This window comes from Coptis chinensis, chromosome 3 (genome assembly GCF_015680905.1).
Source record: "Coptis chinensis isolate HL-2020 chromosome 3, ASM1568090v1, whole genome shotgun sequence".
In the NCBI taxonomy this organism is placed as follows: Eukaryota; Viridiplantae; Streptophyta; class Magnoliopsida; order Ranunculales; family Ranunculaceae; genus Coptis; species Coptis chinensis.
The window spans coordinates 88,618,193-88,636,941 of NC_141458.1; the positions used below are offsets into that span (position 1 = coordinate 88,618,193).

General features: G+C 41.5%; 2 protein-coding genes across 2 annotated transcripts; both read right to left on the reverse strand.

Annotated features, from left to right (window-relative positions):
• Nucleotides 1–5,233: 5,233 nt before the first annotated feature.
• LOC147511472 (uncharacterized) lies at nucleotides 5,234–5,539 on the reverse strand. Its single transcript, XM_086598476.1, has one exon. It carries the CDS (start codon nucleotides 5,537–5,539, stop codon nucleotides 5,234–5,236), a length of 306 nt encoding a protein of 101 aa, XP_086454602.1.
• An 11,140-nt stretch (nucleotides 5,540–16,679) lies between these two features.
• LOC147511473 (uncharacterized) lies at nucleotides 16,680–17,941 on the reverse strand. Its single transcript, XM_086598478.1, has 3 exons — nucleotides 17,846–17,941; nucleotides 16,902–17,618; nucleotides 16,680–16,853 (listed from the first exon to the last, which is right to left on the reverse strand). The coding sequence occupies exons 1-3, from the start codon at nucleotides 17,939–17,941 to the stop codon at nucleotides 16,680–16,682; spliced, it is 987 nt and encodes a 328-aa protein (XP_086454604.1).
• Between the last annotated feature and the right edge of the window lie 808 nt (nucleotides 17,942–18,749).

An 18,749-nucleotide genomic window follows, 5' to 3' on the forward strand; every position in this document is an offset into this window, starting at 1 on the left:
CAAGCTAATTCTCATTTCGCAGAGTGCGATTGTATTGACCATATGCAACAAAGCCTTAAACCACTAGGAATTTCTTATTAGGTGAGTTATAGCATCATGAGAGTTTTCCAGAGAAGATACTCAAAAACTTCATTTTATACTATACAACGATTCAATAACAAATTTTGGTTCCTTAATTAATCTCGGATATCAATCATTACATCTCATTAAGTGGGGAACAAGAACTAATTCCTTCAAAACTTAAGTTAATAGATATGCAATAATTAAAATATCTACATATGATCATGCATTACAGTGAATTTTTACAATGAATTGGTAGGGAGATGATGTCCCGAGATGAGGAGAAAGAGAGGAGGAGATATCTAGAGCGAGGAAGCGGAGGAGACGATGGCCATAGGAACGGCGCGCCAAAGGACGACGGCGAGAAGACGCCGCCAAAGGATACGACGGCGAGGAGGACGACGCCGAAAGAGGGGAGGAATAGTGAGATAATGTCCCGAGATGAGGAGGAAGAGGTGAGGAGATGTATATAGCAGAGAAGGGAAAGGACGACGGCCAGAGGATACGACGGCCAGAGAGGAGGGGTAGGGAGATGATGAGAAAGAGAGGAGGAGATATCTAGAGCAGAGAAGGGACGAGGCGACGGCCATAGGAGCGGCGGCCAAAGGAGATGACGGTCAGAGGAGACGCCGGCCAAGGATACGCCGGCCAAAGGAGACGACAGCCAGAGAGGAAGAGGAATAGGAGGAGAGATCTGGAGAAGAAGAGTAGGGTGACAACATCCAGGGAGGAGGAGAAAGAGGAGGAGAAACCTAGAGAAGAGGAACTAGAATGAGGAGACAACGAGAGGAGAATAGGGAGGCAACCAGAGGAGATGACATCTAGAGAGGAGGAGAATCCAAGAGTGAGATAGAAAAGAGTGGAGAGAGGAGAGAACTACGGTGCAGCTTGATCCCTCGATAAGGGGGTACGTAGGCAACCCAAATGGGTTCAGCTGATGAAGTCAGATTAGGTGTGTTGTTCGCCTTCGGCATCTAACCAAGTAGTCGAGGACTATAAAATTAGAAAAAATTGTGAAATGGGTTGCAACAGTCTTCAATTTGAATCTCAGTGTCCTGTAGAAGCTTGGAACACTGAACCAGCAAATATTTTGAGTCAAGATATGACACAGAATAACTAACCGTTGTAAAAGGGCAGAGTGATCGCGTATATGAGTCGCACTCCAAATATAAAAGATAAAAGTAGGGCGCGGGTTGCTATGTAAATTTTTAGAAACAGGCTTTCTGGCGTGGTTTTGGATAAGTCCCGATAGATTTGGGCCTTGGGACTGGAATTTTGTTTTATTTTTTAGTCGGCGCGCGCTCAAAATAGAATACTAAAGAAAATGCAAATCAAGTTTATTGGAGGTCGGGCCATCGCCACGGCTCCAAGAGATAGTGTAAATAGAAGTGGGCATGCTTTGAGATTACACTTTACTACTTCAAACTTTTCCAAAGAAGGTCTCGTGAGTATATGAGTTGTTGTGAGACCTTGTTTTGAGAACCTATGGCAGGAAATAAAAACTCAGTCATTTAATCTAGGAATAGTGTACGGAAATACAAAGCAGTCTTAAAAATAGTAGGGTGGGTGGGTGAATTCGGGCTGTTTTAGAATTGAAAAACTAGTGGAATTTATTTCTAAAGGCAACTAAGATGGTAGAGGTGCCATTTGATAATCTATAAATTAAGCTTTTATCCTACTTATGCTAGAGACACTAAGAAGAAGTAAACTATGTTTTCTAGATGCTTATATCAAATATCTACTCTTAATTAATCATGTCATATAACTAAAGTAAATAATTCGTTCAACTCCTAATTGCTTAGATATTAACTAATTCAACTAATGGTGAACAATTAAACAGCGTGAGAGTAATGATTTCTAAATAGAACTAATATGGTGAAAACTAATATTGAATCTATTCTAAATTAAATTATGGCAAATAAATATTAACTTGTGAATATGAAGAAGGAATTAGAGAGATTTGAATCCACCTTGATTAATCATTAACATGCTAGTATAGAGTTTGTTGTAAACCTTAATCTTTACGTTTTCACACAAGGTTCAAACGTAAAGGTTAGGTCTTTATTATCCCTAATTACTCATGATATCTCTAGCCAAATAATAATTAGCATGAGAGGAAGTTGAAACCCATTCTCATGGTGAATGAACTATCCTCTAGTCTAAGTTTATTTTACTTATTGCTAAATAGAAAAACCGGGACTTGAAGTTCTTTAATACAACTACTCAATACTAAAATATCAAGTCTTCATCAAAGATTCAATCAAAAACCCTTTAATGGAGGTTTATCTAGGATTAATTAGACTATCATGGAGTAAATAATGAGAAGAAAAAGACATAATTAAAGGAATAATTGTATTAAAATAACTTGGAGTGTTTAATGGTGGCTAGGCTAATAACATAAACCCTAAAACCTATATTGAACTAAAGGGAAGAGGTAGGAGAGAGATCTTTGGGGTTTTGCCTTAGTCCTCTTTATGTAGAAGAGGATTAGGGTTTACAATTTCGTGCATAGGCTTTGGAGCGTGTTTTGGGCCACTAAATCAAGCCCAAACCTAATTACTCGAGTCCAAAAGGGTGTATTTCTTTGGAATTTCTTGCAACACACTTTTTCGTCTACTTTTACTACTTTGATTGGGTCGAGGCCTAGACCATTAGAAATCTCTTTCTAAGCCAGTCGTTTTGACATATAATAGGCCCCATTATGAGGTATGAGTCCAAAGATATGGCCTGTGGAAGTCCTGTTAACGTTTTTTCTTTATTTCTGCCCGCGTTGACTTTGACTTTTCAGCTTTGACTAGGCTTTAAAAAAGCTTTTTTCTCCTTGAACTTGGGCCTTAACCATAGAACTTCTATAGCAAGCAATTTGACTCCTTTCGTGCAAAAAAGTGGCGTATTTCTTCATATAGTTGACTCCAAGACTGAAATACACAAAAAGCGTGAAACTAAAGATCTAACTCTTATTTATTATAAACATAATTGGTCTAAATGTAATACTATTAAAGGGTTAAACTACAGTTTTGGGCTCTTATCAAAATTTGGTGCTCAAACATCAAACACCAACTTACTTGAGTCTCTCAACCTCATAGTGAAAATTCAGTTTTCAAGGTTTTAATGTGTCGACCACTTGCTTTACGAACCTGACTGAAGAGAGTAATCAACCATCTGGTTGGGATTGACTTAATTTTGCAAAAAACTTCAAAAAAGTCTTGGGAATCGACTTAAAAGCGACCCACCTTTTCAAAAATTTTAGTTTATCAATATTCAAAACCCAAAAAATTAATTAAAATTTTGCTTATTGTTTGTATATATTTCCGCCCAGTTCTTTTTCATTTCTTTCCTTCATCAATTTTTCATCCACTATTAAATGTGAGTGTACCTTATATATTTGCATAACATTTTTTTTTATGCCGATCGTTTTGGTACCTCACGGGCAAAATGGACAAGTAACGGCGTGGATTTGCTTTTGAAGTTGTCGATGCACTAAGGACTTGATCGAAATTACGATTTCATTTGGACTTGGGCCCAAATTCTAAACAACTTGAAAAGGCACGTGCCATCAAATCCTTTATACATCATACGACCACCCGACCGACCGACCCTCATCTTCCCTAAAAATCCCAAACCCTAGCCGCACCACACCCGCGCGCTTCTGCTCTCTACCACTGCGCGACCGCCCATCTACCTTAAAACATCACCACTCCAAATTTTTACAATAAGATCCATTTTCAACCCTCATTACAACTAACCACCCCAATTTCTTCAACTCATAACCAAAATGGCTCGAGTCCTAAAAATCGTGTAGGAGCAAAATTTTGAACCCCTCTTTAATTCCAATATATTTGCACTTCAAACAAATTGGAATTAAAGAGCACTTCAAGGCTGAAATTAGAAGAAGAGGATGGGAGTCTCATGTTTTGTTGGGGGACGAAAGTTATTCTCCCTCTCTCACTCTTTCATTTTATAACAACATTCAACGAGGAGAGGAAGACCGCGTCATGGTTGTCATGGAGGGCAACACATTCTAGCTCACTAAGGAGGTGGTGAGTGAGGCTCTGGGGATTCCTCGAAAGTCTATACTTCGAGACGGAACAATCCCGGATAACAAGACCATCGACATTATGATGGCAGAAATGCTTCTTGAGGGTAGGAAAAACCCCATGTCACACTGCGCATTTCATAGTTCACTGTGAAGGAATCAGTTGGCAGTATCTTAATGGACAACCTACAACTTGATAGGCTATGTCAAGCCTTCTGATATCGGTAAGGCGATACTTTACATCTTGTAGATTCTTCAGGAGTAGAAGAGCAATTTCTGCATTGCCACCTTCGTCTGGGAGCAACTCTGCAAACCTAAGAGGTCTACCGCTCTTCTACCAGTGCTGGTCACTAGGACCATGCAACATTGGGGTTTCACAGCTACAGACGCTCTAGTAGAAGTCAAGGTCACTATCGTAGGTCTTATCTATTCTGGCATCCACCTACCACCAGAGCCGCCGAGCAAGCACGAAGAACAGAGTACAGGTGTATCACCGATTTTGCTCATGTTTCTATAGTAATCTCTTTCTTTATCTCTTCATACTTTGAAGACAAAGCATATTTCTATTTGGGGGTGGTATAGTAACATTTTGGAAAAACTATGCATTTCTTATATTATATATAGTAGTATATTTCTTCCTTTCTTAAATTTTTTTTTTCGAAAAAGACCGAAAATATTTTTTTTCTGTTTAGTACTAAAAGTCTTGTTTCCTTTTTCCATGATGAATAAATAGTCTAGAAGTCTTATTATAGCAACAGAGTAAGGATTCGTTCTTAGAACTTCGACTAATATACGTACAATAGTTTCTGCATCTTGTCATAAATGACATGCAAGCATTTGCTTGTATATAGCAGTGAGTTTTTGAGACCAAGGTTATAACAATTAAGTTCCATATCTTGTGAGAATCTAGCCAAAAGCCTCATCTGAATGATTATTGAGTGATGACACAAAATATGTCCGGATAGAAAGACCATATGTCCACTTGCTTGATCACCACACCATATTCTAAGAGAGAATTTAGGCCCTTTTTGAATCGATATAGCCAAATAAACGTTAAAAACCCAAAAAGATAGTTTTTCCTCTAGTTTTTTTTTTTTGAAACAGCTAGGGGTTAGGCAGACCCCAACCTGTATTAGCTTAAACTCTTTGATACATCATACCTCTTGCATCCTCCTCCACTATTATAAAAAGCTCATAAACAAGTGGTGGAGTGCTAAAAATAGTACCTAGCCTCTCACAAGGATTTATACGATCCCTTACTGTACTAGACTTAGCCAGCCAGTCGGCAACCCTATTTATCTCCTTGTACACATGGGTTACAACCACTGTCTCAAAGAGACGCATGCTTTTCCTAATAGACTCTACTAGGTCCCAACAATACCAAGGACAGTCCTCCTTTCTATTAATCACATTTACTGCTCGCAAAGAGTCCGACTCCAGCATGATCCTTTTACAGTTCATGTAGCAAGCTGCTAACAGCCCTGCTTCGATCCCTTTGAACTCTGTATAATCACAGACTGAGGTTGGTATTGCCCATGAACACGATCATAGGTGCTCCTTCATGGTTTCTCGGCCTCCCCATATCCTGCGCCAGCAGCATTCACAGCTCCATCTGAGTTAATCTTTATCGTGTCAGCTGGTGGTTTAACCCACTGTCCTTGTATAGACTTTTTTTGCATAACCAAGAGCTCAATCCCAAGAGCATTCATCATATTTTTGGTTTCCGCAGAATCGTCAGCTTCTTTTATCACCCTTTGTAAGTAAGTTCTCATCCTGTTTACTATATCTCTGCTGATCGCTGCATCTGTGTGGGTCTTGCTTTTAAACTTTCGGCAGTTTCTTTCATTCCATATCCCATATACCGTAGCGCAAGTCAATGTCCGAATTATCTCAATTGGCAGTAAAGTTTGATCGAGTAACTCTCAGGAGAAGATACCATTCAAGAGTTGACTCTTGCACTACAGCGCCTAGCCCCAGTCTTGTTTTCACCGCAGACCATACCTTTCGGGAGAAGTCGCAGTCAAAGAAAAGGTGCTTAGAGTTTTCAGCTTGGGTTTCACAGAGGCAGCACCTAGATTGAATGATAATCTTCACGTGGATTAACCGATCTTGTGTAGCCAAGCACCACCGCAAAAGAGCCGCCTTGCAATGAAAGAGTGCTTGATGCAACAACATACTTCCCCGGACCGGTTTATACCACGCAACTCTTTGTCTCATATTTTTTATAGCCACATCACGCGCAGATTTGGTGGAGAACTTTCCATTGCTAGTTGGGTTCGGACTACCACATCCTTCTCAAGATTTACATTGATAGAGGTTTGCAATATACTTCGTCTTTAGTTCACTGTCTTGAAGGAGATTAACCAGCCCATTCCATTTGCCATTTGTAATAAGGAGACTCACCTTTGCATCATCGGGCTGGAGCATATTTCTAGCTTGAGAATTATTGATCGAAGCTTTGGCGAAATCCACGGGTCATGCCACGGACTTGTATTTTCACCATTTCGCGATCAAGCACTTTATATATTTCCGTGCAATCTTTCTATGCTTGAGAATACTATGCCAAACCCACGAGCAGTCCTGGGGAATCTTCATAGACCAGAAATGTTTGTTTCTAATGTGATATTCCCACGTCCATTTTGTCCACAAAGTCTCTTCTTTACTCACCACCTTGAACACAAGCCCACAGTAAGCTGCTCTATTCCACACTCTAGGATCAATGATGCTTAACCCACCCTCTTTTTTATGCAGCCTCAGAGTTGCATGACTTGCTTTATGCATTTTTGCTTGCATCGAGACTCCACTCCATAAAAACCTGTTACATATCTTAGCCACCTTGTCAAGCACACGTACTGGGAAAATGAACGTCTTAGCCCAATAGATGTGAAAAGACGAAAGAATTGACTGTATGAGCTGCAATCTGCCTGCATAGGACAAGGCTCTATTCTTCCAATTTGTCATTCTAACAATGAGTCTTTCAATCAGTGGAAGACAATCCTTTGCATTGATTCTCGAAGTTGTGAGAGGCAGGCCTAAGTACTTGATAGGGGAGCAACTAACTGAATACCCAATAACCCTGCTAAGGCTAATCCGTCATCTTTTGTCATGCTTCCAGTAAGGATAGATGTTTTCATAATGTTGATCTGGATCCCTGAGGGAGATGAAAATTGATCAATATAGTCTTTGACCGCTAGGATAGACTTCTCTTCCCCTTTACAGAAGAGGAGAACATCATTTGCAAAACTCAAATTAGTTATAGCAAGCCTTTTGCATCTTGAGTGAGGGCCAAAACTTTTGGAGGAGAGACCTTGCTTTAATAGACCACCCAGTAGTTCCATAATCAGCACAAAGAGATAGGGGGACAGAGGGTCGCCTTGCCTTAACCTCTTTTTTCCTTCAAAGAATCCATGTGGGCTTCCATTGATCAAGATAGAGTAGAGTGGGGACGTGAAGCACATAGATAGCCATATGATAAACTTTGGAGGAAACTTGAACTTTTTAAGAACAAGGAGCATGGATTCCCAACTGACAATATCGTAAGCTTTCTGAATATATACTTTGATAGTACATCTCTTTGGTCCATGCTTTCTCGCATATCCTCTGAGGAGCTCATGAGCGAGAAGAAGGTTATCTTGTATACTACGCCTAGGGACAAAGGCCGGTGATTAAGCTCAATCCAATCGATCCATATGAGGCTTCATCCCATTTACTAAGAACCTTGGCAATACACTTGTAAGTGACATTACAACATGCTATAGGCCTATATTCATCAACCTTGGATACAATAGGTTTCTTTGGAATTAAACAAAGGAAAGTGGCATTTGTACCTTTATGTACTTTGTTAATCCCGAATATGGACTGAATGGCATATAATAAATCACCTCCCACTATGTCCCATGAATGCTTGAAAAAAGCTGTATACCCATCCGGCCCCGAGCTTTTGAATCCTCCATAGAGAAAAGAGCTTTCTTGATCTCTTCATCGGTTATGTCTTGAGAGAGTATCTCAGTGATCCCTTGATCAATAACTTCCCTCACGGTATCCCATCCAAAGATCTCTTGAGCAAAGCGGCTTGAGAAGAGACTCCAATAAGCTCTTGATAAAAGGATATGAAAGCATTTGAAACTTGAGCAACTCCTTCATGCTTTACCCCATTCATGTTCGAAATAGCCCAGATGTTGTTTTTATTCTTCCTTTCCTTGATAGCCTGATGAAAGAAAGCATTTCCTTTATCTGTATAGTCGAGGCATTCATTATGCGCCCGGCTTTCAATTCCATATACTCCATCTCGATAAGGTTACATAAGTGATCTCTGGCTCCCTTTTCCTTTACACATAGCTGGCCATCCAGCGGGTTCAACTACAGCTCTTTTTGTATACAATGCAAATCAGCCCTTGCCGCCTCTGTTTTGATGTGAATATCAGACATGTACGTCCTTGCCCATCCACTCAATCTATTTTTGAGTAACTTCAGCTTTGACACTAATATATACATCGGGCATCCAACTACCTCAGTACCCCACACTTCCTGAACCACCGTATAAAATCCTTGTGAAGAGCCCAGAAATTACAAAATCTGAATGCAATTTTGCCCCTTTCCAAGTCCACAAGATGCACCAACATGGGAGAGTGATCAGAGATACCTGGAGAGAGGAATTCAGCAGTCGCCTGAGCAAAAGCACACGTCCACTCAATATTTACAAGCACCCTATCAATCTTTGACCACTTTCTATTAGCTCCGATTACCATAATTTGTCCATTATAATAACAACCGGAAGCTTTTCGGATCAAATAGCCCCGAAGTCGACTAGACAATCCCAAAAGGTTATGTTTCCCGAGCCCGCACTACTTCCCCAATCCTTTGATGAGAGTACATCACATTATTAAAATCACCAAGCACACACCAAGGAGTAGTGATACTACGTGAAGGCTGTTTTATGTCCATCCATAACCCTAACTTTGTCTTGACTACCATTACTTGCATAGATAACGAGAGAAGAACCGGGATTGATTGCTAAGCACTTTGTCACCTTACAATGAATAAACTGAGATGTTTCATGTAGCTTGCTCATCGACACTAAACTTGGATCCCATAAGATCCAAATTCTTCCATTCGGATTGCACCCATAGTTGTTTTCAAAGCTCCAGCTGGGTGCACAAACTCTACTGATCCCTACACTCTTTGCCTCCTTTACTTTTGTTTCCAATAAACCAAAAAGGCAAATCTTATTCTTCAAAATAAACTTATTTATTTCTGCCACTTTTTTGAGATCATTTAGACCTCTTATGTTCCAAGTGCAGAACTTAAACATTGCTAACTTTATCGTTTTTGGTTCCACGACCCCTTAGGTCTACCCTTTTTCTTCTCACTGACCTGTCCTTCCTTGATCTGACCTTTTCTGTTAGCTTCACAAACCAACGCATTCTCCTCAGCCCTCTTCTGAGCACGAGTTTTGGCTTTCACTACCACTTCCTTAGGCATCACATAATCACTGAAGTACTCAACTAGCATACCCTCAGAAATATCATCCTCAATCTCTTCCTCACTATCAGCAAGCACCTGAAAAGCATTCTGTTCTCTTAAGTAAACCTCTTTTGTATTCTCACCATTTTCCTGGCTTTGTAAGGGTAACTTATTAACGTTTTCACTCAGCTGTATGCTACCCCTAATATCTCGGGGGTTAGAGTTAGGTACCGGTATCAACCACTGCAAGGTCTGACCCTCTGGCAAAGCTAAAGGAACATATTGGACTATATCAAGGCCCACATTTCCTCCCTCCATATGCTCACCATCCTCACATTCATCATAGTTTGAACCTCCATCAGTGGTGGTATCTTCCTGTCCAGTTCTAGCCTCCTTACTTCGTGCTGCACTCGTAGAGTTTGAAACTTTTGGTCTCCAAACTTGCTTTGGACGAGAAGGACAGTTTGAGTTCTTATGCCCAAACATATTGCATCTAGTACAAGATGCAGGCACCCATGGGTATTCTAACATAATCTCCACTACTTCTTCCCCATTTTTCTTTGGGATTGAGTTCCTATAAGTGTAATCAATAGGAACCTCAACGCAAATCTTTGCAAAGTTCAGCCTCGTTTTTGCCCTCGTAGCCTCATCCATACTCACCGGCTTTCCAATCAAACTAGCTACATAGCCAAGTCCATCTTCAGTCCATAACTCTTTAGGCAGATCCATTAGCTTAACCCAAATGGGTAGCTTTGTAATCCTATGCCTCTGAGACTCAACTTCCCGAGTCCACTGCCGTACCACAAACAGTCGTCCTGCAATGAAAATGGGATCCGCTTCCAATACTTGTTTCCTATCTTCATCAAGACTAAACTTGAAGTAAAACAGTTCCTTATCTGTAGAGATAGTGTAGTTTCCTTTAACTTTCCAGATTTTTGAAAGAGTGGATTTAACCAGCGGAAAAGGCAGCCTTTTTTCTACAAAAAAACCCACAACATAGTCACTCCAAGTGGAGACACCCTTCTCCAGAATACTAGCCAGTATCTCAGCTATACCATCCACTAGATGTGTTTCGAAACTTCTCAGAGAAGTATGTGAACTACTGGAGCCTCCTCTGAACAGCGAACTCCATGAGCCTCTATTACAGAGGATAGGCGAAACTAGAGATGTGCTGGGGGGGAGGTGGAAGACGAAGGAAGGTCCGACATTTTTGGGAGAGAATTAAAGGAGCATGTAGAGAAAGAGCAGGGCTTTCTCTTCTAAGATACAAGAGAAGAGAGGAAAAGGCGGCAATAGCTCGGTCAAGGGGGTCAAAGAAAACAAAAAAGGAAATAAAACCCTCAAAAACAAAGAAAGACTTGAGGGAGAAGACTAAAAATAGTCAAAACCTTTTTCAGTCCCCATTTTTAAGCCTTTTTTGAGCCTTCAAAGAAATTTCTAAAAGCCTTTTTATTCTTCACCATCAATCCCTGACCTGTTATAATATACAATAAAAAGCTTACCCAGCTGACGAGTTGAGAATTGGATGAATACCAGAAAAAAAGAAGAGAAGACCTTGTACAAAAACAGATTAGTTAGTTGCTTCGAAAAGAAAAGAAAGACCAATCAAAAATCAAAACTCTAAAAAAATTCAAAGGAGTTAGAATCCGAATCTCCTAAAAGTTCAAAATAAAAAGGAGTTGATATCAAAAGAATAAAAAGCAAAAAAAGACAAAAACAAAGTTAGAACTCCCAAATATTCAAAATCATATGGACTCACAAAGCCAAATGGCTAAAGAATGAATCACAATTCGGAAGCAAAGAACAAAACGAGGTTCTTATCTAGTTACAAGTATCTTGAAGACCCAATTTCTCAACTTATCAGATTTTGTTTTTCCTTTCCTTTTTTTTTCTAAACCATCACCATAGCCCCGTAACTCCTAATAAAAGGCCTTTAGCTCAATTAGGAATAGGATGGTGTGATAGTAAGTGACAAGTGTGATCAATCGACCCTGATTTCCTTTGGACGTCATTCATGTATGTGAGGAATATAAATGGCCATTGCATTTAAGAGAACGAAACTTGAGTGAATCAGAGAGTTTGTGTTTTAACATATCCCTGTGAGAAGCCACCTTAAAGACGCTCTCCAAAAGTTTTGAAAATGACTCTGCTTTTGCATTTCATTGCTCATGTTTGCGCATTTATCTTTAAATGATTTAATTATTGTACATATGTTATTTTAAGTTCAAAGGAGCTTGTCCTTATTCCCCACTAATGAGATGTATAGACTTCTGAGAATAAATAAGCTAGGAGACAAGACCCTTTATACTAGATAGAAGAAGTTTGTGAGTACCTTCTCTGGAAAACTCTCACGAGACTTAAGCTTGTTCACTAGGGAATTCTTAATGGTTTAAGGCCTTGTTGCATATGGTCAATGCAATCGCACTCTGTGAAACAAGATTAGTATAATAAGTAATAATAAATCACTCATTTGTGATCTTAGTTTTCTCTCTTATCCTTGCTTGAGGACAAACAAAATGCTATTTAGGGGTGGTGATCAACTCCCAAATGTGCGTTTTATTAACTTGACATTACTGCATTACAACTCTTCTTATGCATAATGAAAAGACAAATCATAGCTCTTATTGCCTTTTTCAGATTACAAAGAATTTCAGATCAGTTATCATAAAAGATATATTTTACCGCCAAAATGAGCCTTATTAACGCTTATTATGAAGACTCAAAACTGCTATGAAAAAGTGCTGGAAAAGTCAAAGTTAAAGGTTAAGAACTCAAAACTAGAGAACTAAAAGTCACATCCTTAACTCAGAAGACTAGAGATGGATGACCTTGCTACAAAAGAAGACTTGCTAAAAAACCTAGCTTGCTAAAGAAGATATGAAAAAACATAAAGCAACATAGTGAGGTGTCATGATTGCAGAGGGAGAGGGCAAATCAGTCTTTGGTAAAATCTGTAGTACAAATGCCAAAACGTAGGAGGAGAGAAGGAACCTAAACTTAATCTATGTCATGTAGGAGTAGAGTAGATTTTAATTTCAAGTCCTTTACATTTTCAAGTTTTTATTTCTTGTTTACTTTTTGTTCTTCATTTCAACTTCCATTTCAAGTTTGTTCTTTAATCTTCAATACAAGTGTTTTTCAATACAAGTTATACTCAAGTTTGTCTTTCAATCTTCATTTCAAGTTCAATCTTCATACTCCTAAAATCCAACTCCGCGATATAATTGCTCATTATTATATAAAGAAGAGCACCAAATTTGGTAGTGTAGGGTATTAGTCCTTCTGTACTCGTCCGCGGAAGAAGTTTTTTGTCCTCCGCATCACAAGTTCTGACAAGGTGTGCCATTACTATCCCTTGTATGTGTCCGGATGTTTTATTTTTGCGGACCTTCCTTCAAAAGTTTCTCTAAGGCACCTCAGTTTCCTTAAAAGTGGTAAGTAAAACCTTTTGATCCGCATTGCTTATGTTTAACCTTGTTTTTAACTTGACCTTCTTTTTGTGACCCAGGTTGAAGACCCGATTCGCGATCACAACTTTACGCCAACGTTTTCTTAGAGATCTTCCAAGGCCTCCGTGAATTGGGGAGTACCCTGTGTGAAGTTCTCGACATTGATCCAGACAAAGCCAACCCTCTTTTACTTGACACTTCTCTTAAAGACATCGGTAAATACCAAGGCTCACTCTATCGCCTGCCGCCCCCCAAAGAAAGAAAGCCAAAATCTTCCCCCCTCCAAAAAAGAAAACGTCAAATCCCACAAGTCTTTCAAATATACCACCAAGATTAGCCATTCTCAAGCCGTTGCCAAACGTGCCACCGCCTCCCAGTCTCACACTACTACCCCTGATCTCGCCCCTCCTTCGTATTCCTTAGTGGCAGACTGGGAAGATGATTTTGCCAACCCTTCCTCTCCTTCCCCTGCTGCTGCCATGGACGTCAACAAACTCAAACTTTGGGACAGCAACTCAGATGGCGATTTGCCCATCAAAGTTGCAGACAAGAGCCCCCCAGCAAAAAAGGCCAAGACTGCGCCCCATGCCCCCTCTGGTGCTGATCCATCGTGGCTTTTGGCCCCAGTGCGTCGCCCAGGGAAGGACCAGATCCTGACGGGCCCCCCTTTCCTCAGGTCCAGTTGAAGTCTGGCATCCCCAATTCAAGGCCAGAGATCGCGAAGTCATTACCCGCGACTCAGCCTTGGACAACCCAGCAGCAGCACCATCCTTGTTCTTCATCTCTCATCTCCCTCGGGACCAAGCCTATGGTGAGTCTGGCTCGTTCGCCTTTCATAGATCTTCCATCTACACTGGTTGGGAAAAGGTTTGTGGTCCATCACTCTTCCACTCCTTACTTCCTTTATATCTTTTGCTAACAAGTATTTTTTTTTTCAGCTGAGTCTAGACATTGGCTATGTGGTGCGCGGATTGACCAATATTTTGGAGTCTCTGGATGTCGTGAAGCAGGAGATTCACGGTCCTGATGGCTGGAAAGCTAAGCATGCCAGACTGGAAAATGATAGGGGCGATCTTCGAATTGTGGCTCTAAAGGCACAAAAGGAGTTCCAGAGGGGTAGCCTCCAAATTAGAGAGCCTAAAGTAGATGGAGAAACTCGCCTCTCAGGCTGCCGTATACAAGGCTTTGAAGGAAGCCACGGAGTATTTCCAAAGCCTGGCTGCGAAGAAGATTTCCCGCGAACTAAAGCAATAACTTCATGATCGTACTGCGGCCGACCGTCTACTTCCATCGCCACCTCCATCATATCCCTTGACACTCCAGCCTTGGCACCCTCGTCTGCTATTCCTAGGCTACTACGTCTATGTTGCCTCTATCCACTCCCAGGGCGAACACTTCCCTTATTGAGGTGGATGATGACTATACCACCGCTGTGGACGTGGCGGAGGTTCTCCCTTAGGAAAAAGCGACCGAGGGGCAGCAGTAAACCTTGTGGCTTTCTTTCTTTGAAGTTCATACTCTTTGAATGTTTGTACATTTTGTGTTTGTAAGAATATATTTTAGCCTGGATTTCTGGGTATGCCCAATAGGTCTTAATTAAGCTCGTTTTGCCCCTCAATTTTTATTCCAATTCCCCGCATGCCATAACGTGAGATCACATAATTATTATTAGTCCAGATAGTCTTTTAGCCATTTTACTTCCAAAAATCCAATGTTTGAGTCTTACCCCCTGTTGTCTTTGTTTAGCTGTGAAACCTGGTGGGGTAGCTTAATTTGCCCCCAAGTTGATACGGACATCAAGTCCACGAAGGGCTCAGTCCCCCTGCTGTCTTTTGTCAGTTGTGAAGCAAGGTGAGGGCATCCCAATTTGCCCCCAAGTTTATTCGGACATCAAGTCCGGGAAGGGCTCATCCCCCCCCGCTGTCTTTGGTCGGCTGTGAAGCCTGGTGGGGTAGCTTAATTTGCCCCCAAGTTTGATTCGGACCAATAGTTCAGTGAAGGCCCCCGCTGTCTTTTGGCGGCTGTGAATCCTGGTGGGGGTAGCTTAATTTGCCCCCAAGTTGATTCAGACATCAAGTCCGCGAAGGGCTCATCCACCTGTGTGTTGTCTCTTTGGTGGTTTTGTGAAGCTGGTGGGGCAGCTCAATTTGCCCCCAATTTGCCCCCATAGTCAGCTGTGAAGCCTGGTTGGGGCAACTCACTTTGCCCCTAAGTTTATTTCGCTTATTTCCCTTCTCATGACATAATTGAAAGAAGTGCAATCTTTATTTCAGTGACACAACATTGAACACAAAATATCATTCCTCTGCTGACATTGCACTTATCTAAAAGACTATCTCAATTAGAAGACTAAACAAAGACTCTATCCATAGATTTTTTTCAACATTCTAATGTTCCATGGTTTCTCTATCTGTTCCCCGGCTGAAGTCTGCAATCGATAAGTTCCAGAAGTACCCTTCTCCCTGACAACATATATATGGTCCCTCCCAGTTGGGACCCAATTTTCCTTCATTGTCCTTCTTAGTGGCAAGTGTAACTCGTTGCAACACAGAGTCACCCACCTTGAATGTACGCGACTTCACTCGTTTATCATATTATCTCTGTAGCGTCCGATGGTACTCCTCCAACCAAATGCGGGCTATTTCTCTTTTTTCTTCGATGAGATTCAAATCCGTGGCTAATATCCTCTCATTCATTCCCCATTCAACAGCTTGGGTTCTGGTAGTGGACACTATCATCTCCACTAGTATGACGACCTCTACTCCATATGCCATTGCGAACAGTGATTCATTAGTGGATGTTCGCGGTGTGGTGTGATAAGCCCATGGCACGTGATTTAGTTCATCCGCCCACGCTCCTGCAATTTTCTCTTTAGATTATCCATTATGATTTTGTTTGATGCCTCTGCCTGCCCATTTCCTTCAGGATTGTAGGGGGCTGAGAACCCCTGCTTCACCCTGAACGCCTAAAGAAACTCTCGCACTTTTCCCCCTATAAACTGAGTTCCATTATCCACGTTGATGGTATGTGGCAGCCTAAACCTACATATGATATTCTCCCACAGGAGTTTTTTCACTTGTTCTTCCTTGACTTGTTGTAATGCCACGCCTTCCACCCACTTGGTAAAATAATCGGTAGTGGCTAACATAAATCTCCTTTTGCCGCTTGCCATGGGCAGAGGCCCCACAATATCTAGTCCCCACATGGCGAATGGCAAAGGGCTGAACACATTATGCAATGGCTCAGCTGGTGAATGTATGAACGGTGCAAATCTTTGGCATTTCTCATACCTCTTGGCATACTCCATGGCATCTCTCTTCATATGTGGCCAGAAATACCCCTATGATATCAACCTGTGGGTTGTTGTTCGCCCAGCAGAATGGCTTCCGCAGTCACCTTCATGTACCTTAGCCAAAACTTCTTGAGCATGTTGCGGCCCTATGCACTTTAGTAACGGTCCGTTGAAATTTCTCTTATATAGGTCCCCCTCTAGTAATGTGTACCTTTGACTCAGCTGCTCTATTTTTCGGCTCTCCTGCTTGTTTTCTATTTTTATTCCCATCAGGAAAGTCTTTATAGGTTCCACCCAAACCTGATCACTTTTAGTGGTGAGCCAAACACCTTCCTCCTTTAAATGTACTTGACTTGCTCAATACCTTCACTTCAATAGATCAACCCTCTGTCCCAGGAAGCACCGCTGCCACATAAGCCAACGCATCGGCATGTCTATTCTCTCCGGGGCCTAAGTGGGCAAATTTGATTTTACTGAACTTGCTTGCCTTTCGCTGTAGGACCTCAAGGTATCTTGCCATCCTTGGGCAGCAAGCCACAAAGCCTCCATTCACCTGACAAATTACCAAATTAGAATCAGAGTAAATAGACAACTCGCTCACCCCCAAATCTTTTGCCAAATCCAATCCTGCTATCACTGCTTCATATTCAGACTCATTATTAGAAGCCACAAATCCCAGTTTCATAGATAACTCTAGACGAGTGTTCTCAGGAGTCACCAGAACGACTCCAATTCTCTTCCCTGTATCGGTAGCAAAACCATCCGTGAAAACTCTCCACCCATTCTGAACATCCCAAAGATCCAAAGGGTCGCGACTAACCTCCCCTTCTGGTTCCATGACTATTTCCTCTCCCCAAATGGGGTCCTCGAACGGAAATTCGGCTAGAAACTCCACCATAGCTTGCGCCTTTTCTGCCGTTCTGATCTGGTACTGAATCTCATAAGAACTTAGCATAACCGCCCATTTTAGCATTCTGTCTAACTTCTCGGCTTTCAACGCTTGCTTGAGGGGCAAATTCGTTACTACCACCACTGAATGTGCCTCGAAGTAAGGCTTCAACTTAAGAGCTGAAAATATCAAGGCAAAAGCATACTTTTCGATCCTACTGTACTGGGTCTCCGCATCTAGTAGGGTTTTACTTTGAAAGTAAACTGGATTTTCTATCTTGTCGACCATTCGCACAAGAACTGAGCTTACCGCGTACTCAGTAACTCCCAGATATAAATACAGTTTCTCTCCTTGCTCCGGTTGCGATAGTAAAGGTGCCTTGCCTAAATAACTCTTCAACTCCTGGAAGGTCCCCTCATATTCCGCAGTCTAATGGAAATCAGGTGTTTTTCTCAGCAAATGATACAAAGGTCGGCATTTATCCGACGATTTGGAAATAAATTTATTGAGAGCCGCGACTCTTCCAGCCAGCCTTTGTACCTCTTTAATTTCACATTCTGAGGGGACGACATTTCTATCAGTGATCAAATTTGCTCGGGATTCGCCTCTACTCTGCGGTGAGTGACTATGTAACCCAGAAACAATCCTGAAGCTACCTCAAATGTACACTTCTCGGGATTGAGTTTCAGCTTATGCTTTTGTAGTATGTCAAAAGTCTCATGGAGACCTTCTAAGTGTTCCTCTTCCGACATGCTTTTTTCCACCATGTCATCAATATATATTTCCATCCCTTTTCAAATCTTGCCTTCGAACATCTTTTCTCCTAACCTCTAAAATGTGGCCCCATCATTGTTTAAACCAAAGGGCATTCTCGTGTAACAATAAGTACCACCCTCCACTACAAAGGTGGTCTTCTCCTAGTCTGGACCAAACATTGCGACCTGATTGTATCCCATGGACGCATCTATGAAAGAAAATACTTTGAAACCAGTCGTTCTGTCTACTAACTTGTCCACCCGAGGCATAGGGTAACAATCTTTCAAACAGTCTTTGTTTACGTCTGTAAAGTCGACACACATCCTAACTTTGCCGTTCTTTTTTGGAACTACGACCACATTGGACAGCCATTCTGTGAACTCTACGTCCCTTATTATCCCAGCACCTTTCAACCTTATCACCTCATCGTGAATCCCCTCAGCATACTTAGGCCTCACACTTCTCATCTTCTGCCTTACCGGCTTCGCATCTGCATTCATATGTAAGTGATGGTAGGCAAACTCTAGGTCTAACCCCGTGATATCCTCGATTACCCACGCGAATATGTCCTTATTCTCTACCAAAAATTGCACCAGCTTGCTCTTCCATTCATCTGGCAAGTCAGACCACACCGATGTAAATTTCTCCTCATCTCCTACTCCCAAGTTCACTATCTCAATCTCATCCAAATTTTTTGTCCCCATCGGCAGCTCTTGTATTACTGCCGTGGCCACCTCCTGTAATTGCTATGATGATCCTTGTTCACGAACCAAATCCTCCCATTTTGTTCCTCTGACCATACTC